At 40.4% G+C, this 7038-nt stretch overlaps 1 protein-coding gene across 2 annotated transcripts in view; it reads left to right on the forward strand.

Moving 5' to 3' along the window:
- Positions 1 to 411: 411 nt before the first annotated feature.
- LOC106519130 (cyclin-T2) overlaps positions 412 to 7038 on the forward strand; it is a 12412-nt gene continuing 5785 nt past the window's right edge. Inside the window, exons 1-6 of one of the 2 annotated variants that reach the window (XR_001310403.1) lie at positions 412 to 722; positions 1135 to 1216; positions 1308 to 1436; positions 4377 to 4437; positions 4640 to 4702; positions 6466 to 6892. Coding sequence is in view for 1 of the 2 variants with exons in the window: in XM_014010672.1 (XP_013866126.1) it covers positions 565 to 722; positions 1135 to 1216; positions 1308 to 1436; positions 4377 to 4437; positions 4640 to 4702; positions 6466 to 6511 (539 nt within the window). In the remaining variant the exon portion in view is untranslated. The remainder of the gene's footprint in view (positions 723 to 1134; positions 1217 to 1307; positions 1437 to 4376; positions 4438 to 4639; positions 4703 to 6465; positions 6893 to 7038) is intronic. The other variant, XM_014010672.1, reaches the window with a different exon arrangement.

Below are 7038 nucleotides of genomic sequence, written 5' to 3' on the forward strand. Positions count from 1 at the left end.
ATTGCCAGTATCACTCCACCCCTGTTAACAATAGGTGTTAATTAGGTGTGAACGATAGCCATGTGATGTGAGTATCAGTCACATGGAGGCAGTACTTAAAGCCTGAATTTTGCCTGAAACTCTCAGACTGAAGAAGTCTCTTGGAAGAGAGACGAAACGTTTCATTAAAGAAGAACCTGTCCAGAAGACCTATACAATTTTTTTTCCTTTTCAGCTCCTAAACATTTTTCATATTTTCATATGAATTTAAAAGTAGTCACATTTGTTAATGTTTAAATATATTACCATTGTAAATGTTGATAAACTTCATAAAGTTTAATATATTTTGTTGTAGACTCAAATATTTGCCTTCATGGTATAAAGAATAATTTAAAAATAGGGTTTATTAAAAAAAATAAACATGTTTCTCCTCCGGCCGCTCGGGGGCGCTCCTCCTCAGACCTGACAACCGGTGTCAGCCAGGCGTCTCGTTGTTCCGGTGCCGCTGTCGGCTTCCATCGGCTCTGCTCCTTCCCCGGCCGGTGCTAACCCTAACACCGTCGGGGGCTCGGCTGCGGAAGCGTAATGGCGGTGCACCGGGGACCCTCCACGAAATGGCTTTTCACCCGGGAGCAGCTGGACAACACGCCGTCCCGACGCTGCGGGATCGAGGCCGACAGGGAGCTCTCCTACCGACAGCAGGCCGCCAACCTGATCCAGGACATCGGCCAGCGACTGAACGTGTATCCTCTTTGTGACACAGCTAACCGGTTAGCTGCGATTTAGCTCACACCGGGCTGACAAAGCGGGGCTTATCTTAAATTAAACACCATTTTAAATAGGTAAAATATACACTTTGTAATTAATAATAAGATCAGAAAGATCTGAAATACATTRATGTTTATTAGCTTAGCCTCACATGCTAACTTAGCTATTGTTTGATTTCCAGCTAATTGTTAGCTTTCTGTTTACATAAAAGACCTCAATCAGCATTCAAATCTATATTTAACTCCCACAAAACGCTAAAATATTCAAACTTATGAGTGATTTAAAGGTACAGCGTTGATAATTAGGGTTTTATCCACATGATGATGCTAGCTGTTCACCCGAAATTATCGAAAGCTTTCCGGTTTTTGTCCTTAACTCTTCCTCCAGGTCTCAACTCATCATCAACACCGCTATAGTTTACATGCATAGGTTTTATATGATCCACTCTTTCACCAAATTCCACAGAAATGTGAGTATGCTTGTGAAATCCTCATATGACACGACTTGTGTGTGTGGCTTTAAACCGAGTTACCCTGCTCTTCCTCCCTGCCCTGGAACAGATCATTTCCCAGACCACGTTATTCCTGGCAGCCAAAGTTGAGGAGCAGCCCAGGAAGCTGGAACACGTCATTAAAATAGCYCATGCCTTCATTAACCCCCAGGAGCCGGTCCTCGACACTAAAAGCAGCGTGAGTAAACCCATTGATTTTCACCGGGGCTCTGATTTCATCCCATTCCTACGCCGTGATCTGGAGATCAGCTCCATTCTAACAACTAAGATGTGACTTCGAGGCTCACCCTCTCCCCTCCTCCTCCTCSTGTTACATAATGTCCACACAGAAACATTTACAATAAACAGTCCGAATAGAGACACAAGCAGAACAGGTTGTGTGATGACAGCTGACTGAGTCATTTAAGTCCTGACGACTTGTCTGACTTTTCATGTATTTATGTGCCGACATGAAGTCCTGTAAACAAGGTTAACACTGGCCTTAATGCTCACACGTGGGTTTGGTTGACATGTTAACAAGTGGTCTTGTGCTACGTTCACACTGCAGGCGGAAGCAACACAAATCTGATTAATTTATCTATAATTGTAATCTGACCCAGGTCTTTTTCACCTGTGGTCATAAAGCGACCTCAGTCTGAACGGTCGTGTCTCGTTTCATCACTCCTACCTGGATATAGATCGATCCAGATATCTGCCTATTGTAGTGTGGCCTGCAACACTGCATATTAGGTTGTTACATAATCGTTTTTAATGATAGTCATTTTGAACACACTATCTAAGTCCAAGATTCCAGACTGTTGTGTTGAATTGTTTCCACGACAGTAAAGCACATATTTTTGGCTGATTTTAAGGGCTCGGGCTTGACGTCACCTTCTTGTCTTCAGTGGTCTAGAGGAGGACTGAGGCGGTGTGGAGGGTTGTAGTTAACTCCACTTGGGGCTGGGCGGTATGACCTCCAATTCATATCATGGTATAAATTACATTCCTTCACGGTAACGGTATATATGGCGGTAGAAAATTATCATAAAAAGTAGAGCTGGGCGGTATGACCCAAATTTTAAATCACAGTATTTTCAACATTTACACCGGTTTCACTGTATTTTTCTTTTCATCACAGGCCAGCTGATAATAAAATGTACAAAAACTGCTTATTGACTTTTTTTCTTTTACCTTACCTCTGTCTGTCTTTTCTCTGGTGGTTGGAGACAGTAGTCACACATTTTGGTCCAGTCATGAAGGAGGAGGGTTAAGAAAAGATTATTATCGGGTTTATTGTTTTATGTTATTTAATAAAGATTAACAGGACAACTCATCTTGCACACCAGTCAACTCAACTCCACTACGAACTACTTCCTGCAGCTTTTCACAATAGAAGCACGTTAAGTCTCCATCAGCATAAMGTCTCCATATTAACTAATCGCGTTAAATCTAACTGTGCACGTCACTGAAGAGGTGTTTACTACATTCAGCAACGGCAAAGTTTTTTTGTAACGTCAGTCAATATAAGCAGCGGAATTGGCACCTGCTGCTGCAACAGACTGCTCAACAATAACATTAGCATGCTAACGCACATAGCGGTGCTGCGAGGAAAAGTGTCCCCCGGGAAACAGTTCACTGGCGGCCGCGACAAAATGTTCCGCACGTGTTCAGGCTATTTAAACCGGAATGTTGATATGCAGAAAATTCACATCATAACAGAAATAAAAACTGGTATTCGGTACAAAACGATATACTGCCCAGCACTATTAAAAAGCAAAGAAATGTAATTTATAGCCTTTTTTTTGCAGAAAACTAATAATCAAACAGCGTTTTTGCTTGAATATCTGCCTGCCAAACAATGAGCTTCTGCCTGCTGAACTTATCAGCTGCTGCTCTGCTGCGCTCTCATCTTCATCATCAGATGAGAAGCCGATTTTACATTAGCAAGATGGGTTTATGATTGGACAAACGTCCACATCTTTTTTATCATCTCTGTGGGTAACAATACATAAAAAACATTTTTCTTCTCCGAAAACTTGGGTGTGAAAAAACTACGGTTGTCAAAGCTTCGCTCTGCGCGACGTGCAGCGGGAGAGTCCAGGGGTGGTGGTGGTGGTGGGGTGATCCTGACGTAACTTTTCTACAGCAGGAGGGGGAAATTTTGAGGATTTATTCTCTCTATACGTGTTTTAAAACACTATAATTTCTTCATTATATTTCAAACTCCTGCTCAGTTGTCTCTGCACTCGCAGCCCTGCTGACACAGGTGTGATGACATAACTGACCACAGGACGGTAGAGGGTAAATTTCTACCGTAGGCCAACTTCATATCTATCGTCTACTGCATATACTGTGCAGCCCTACCTCCACTGTTAGACCTCTGTGCTGCAGGGTAGTCACATACCTGAAACATAAACTGACATTGCGATGCAGTCGGGTCAGACGGTTGCAGGATTTGTAAAGAGAGGGGTAAAAATGATCAGAATATCCACAAGTCTCATCCTAAAACTGTTTTTGTGAAACGGTCAAACGAGAAAGACGTGGTTTTAGTTTCTGCCTCTTTAGCACTTGAGTTTCATCTTGGAGTTTCACGTCAGTTCACCCCTTTAAACACATGACCAGAACATCTCACATCCTGCTCTGGTTAACATGATTTACATTCTAACTCAACAGCTGCCACAGTGAGGGTTGCCTTTGATCAAACTTGATTAGATTATCAGGTCCTGGCTGATGATCCAATCAGAACCAACACTGAACGGTCTCTTTAAATATCAGATTTTAAAGTAGCTTCTATAACTCGCCTGCTTGATTTAGTTCTCTGCAGAAAAAGAACTGTAGTAAATTATTTTATTTGCTTGTCTTTTATCCTATTTTGGTAAAAACTAAATGGCTACAACTTGTAAAGTTAGCAAATAAAATGTAATTTACATCTGTTAAATAGTAAAAAAAAGGTTTTCCTACTTTTAAATTAAATTTTATCCTTTACATTATTGATTTAGTACATATTGATGGTGCATTAGTAGTAAACTTGCAACCCTACTTTTATATTTTCATTTTCTAGAAATGTAGACATCAGATTTTTGTGTCTGTCGTTGYTCAGAAGCCCCACTTTTTTCAGCCTTTGTCCCTCTTTTTTCAGGCGTTCCAGCTGCTGGCACAAGAGCTCGTAACCCTGGAAACAATAGTGCTGCAAACGCTGGGTGAGCACTCTTACAGCCAACGTGCTGCAGATCCAGAGTTGGTTTTTACGAGTGGAATTATTCCTTCTACAGCCACTGCACGATTGCCACAAAGAGACATTTGTGCAAACAAAACAAACCCCCACGCGGCTGTGTTGGTTTGCGTGTTCAGATATTTYACAGAAAWGTTTGTGTTTTTACTGATGTTCTGTTTGTGCTGCAGGTTTTGAAATAACAATTGATCATCCTCACACAGATGTTGTGAAATGTTCCCAGCTAGTGCGAGGTAACATCTTTTTTTTCTTCTTCAACTTTGACTTGATATTTTCTTTGCATATTTAAAATGTGTGAACCTGTGCTGCAAAATGAGTCAGAATGAGCTCAGGCTGAGGTGAAAATATAGTTTTTGTCATAACTGTGTAAAAATAGGTCTATGAAGACAACATCTATACCAAATAATCTTCATAATCTGCCTTTGAGTCAAAGTTTTATAACAGAATTGTCTTCAGAAATAATCCTATGATCCATTTCGTCTGAAATTGACCATTTTTCTCTGATTGGGAAATCCTTTCGTATAATGTTTTAATGTCATTGAGAAGCTTTTTAAATATAAGTGCTTGAATTTCCAGAGACATCACTCCAGACCAATAAGAACTGATGTAAAAGGATGTATTTTCAACAAACTAAGGTTCATTTTGAAGGTTTAAAAACAAATAATTTTGCCAGCACAGGACACACACACACACATGCAAAATATTATTTATGCTCAATGAGAAGCCTCATTCTCTTCTCTCACTGAYGTGGTTTTGTGACAAAAATTGCATAGTTTTTTCAGTCTTACCACCCACTGAGACCCCCGTCATTATTTAATTCTCACTGGAGTATGCGCCGGTCAATGTGTGACTGATAGTGGTGGGCACAACCAACCAAAAAGTTAACTAATCCACTAAACAAGAATCTTAACCCAGCTATTGCTAAACAGATACAAAAAATTGGCAGAAGCTAATGCTAACCGCTAAAACATCTGCGTCGCACATTTTTTTCCTCCCAGTTCAAGTTTTCTACTGGTTTAATCTGAAAATGTTTGGGTACATTCTCTATTATATTTAATACACATTTGTTATTTAAATATTGTTAAATGTTTTTTTTTAATTTCTTTTTGATGCTCTTAGTTTGACGTTTAGCTGCCAAAGATGTTGAATGCTACACCCAGGGTGCCTGACATGACCAGCACTGCTCCTAAGAGGGGGTAGTTTTTATTTAATTTGGGTTTAATAGCATAAAATAAAAATTTTACACTTGTGAATTTTTTAGTGGACGTAAAATTAGCGGAACGTAATAAGTCCAGGGAAAGTTAGCAAAAAAAAAAAAAAAGCTAATCCGCTAAATGAAAAGCTAGTTTCGCTATTAGTGGATTAGCAGATTGGGGGAACTGTGCCCACCATTGGTGATTGGTCAGAACTTTGCGGGTTTGGTTATGTTAAGTAGCTGCTGAGAGCTGATCTCTGAGGATCTGCTGGCTAAGGCTGTAAGAATACAGACGACATTACAACTGTTGCAGCAAATAYGAGYAAAAGAACTGGTGGAAGGAGACTGGACTGTTTAGTACACAGAGGAGACGGTGCAGGGAAGTGGCRGTGTTGACCAGGAACCACACCTTCATTTGTCACAAACAGTTGCAGTTTCTTTTGTGACAACTTTACAAAATAACACTTCTCTGTAAACAACTTGAGTACCAGATCTTCTTTCTGCATTGTCAACTAAAAATAGACCTCGACTCAGACAACCCAGAAGTCTGTGATGAGTTTGATTGTGCGTGACGTCTGCTGCAGTGGGAGGGGCTTAGGAGGACTTCAGTTTCTCCTAGTCATAAGAAAGATAGTCTCAAATCACGTCAGTGAGGTTCAAAGGCTCACATCTTGTTGAAGTATATATGTATCATCTGTTTGTTCATATATAGAGAGGCAGAAATACAGTTTACTCAACTTTTGTCATTTAAAAATTATTTTCTGCTCATTTTTAAATGATTTCTTTTTTTTTTTTTTACAGCAAGCAAGGATTTGGCTCAGACTTCCTATTTCATGGCTACCAACAGGTTAATATCCTGTTCCCATTCTTGCACTGTAATGGCACACTATGGCTTCCTGTCCTGCAGGGTCCCCCGTCCCGTGTCCAACGCCCTGTCTGCACCCGGACTTTAGGAACCCCCCCTCTGGTCTGGTCCAGTCCAGTCCGGTGTGGGGGAAGTACGGGCTGGGCTGCGGTGTGCGGTGTATTGTACAGAGGGCTCAGTGTTGGCACGGAGGGGTTGAATGCACACGATGGAGTGTAGTGGTGCTGTTTACCTCTTGGGTTGTTTGGTACAAAGTGCACATGTTTTAAAAAGAGAAACAAAAAAAACAAAAAAACACAAAACACAAACGGTAGCCTGAATATAGATTGCCACAAAAGAGTCTTAAACTTATAGAGTTTCTTGGTAAGTACAGTTTACACTTCTTTGTCTTAATTTATACCTTTTTAATTTCCACTTCTGTGACGCTAACATTAACAAACTAATGACTTTTTTTTTTTTATAGTAAGTGCTTTTAGTGCATGTTTATGGTTTTATAGAAGAGTCATAAC

The sequence above is a fragment of the Austrofundulus limnaeus genome, unplaced genomic scaffold (genome assembly GCF_001266775.1).
Source record: "Austrofundulus limnaeus strain Quisiro unplaced genomic scaffold, Austrofundulus_limnaeus-1.0 Scaffold72, whole genome shotgun sequence".
Classification (NCBI taxonomy): Eukaryota; Metazoa; Chordata; class Actinopteri; order Cyprinodontiformes; family Rivulidae; genus Austrofundulus; species Austrofundulus limnaeus.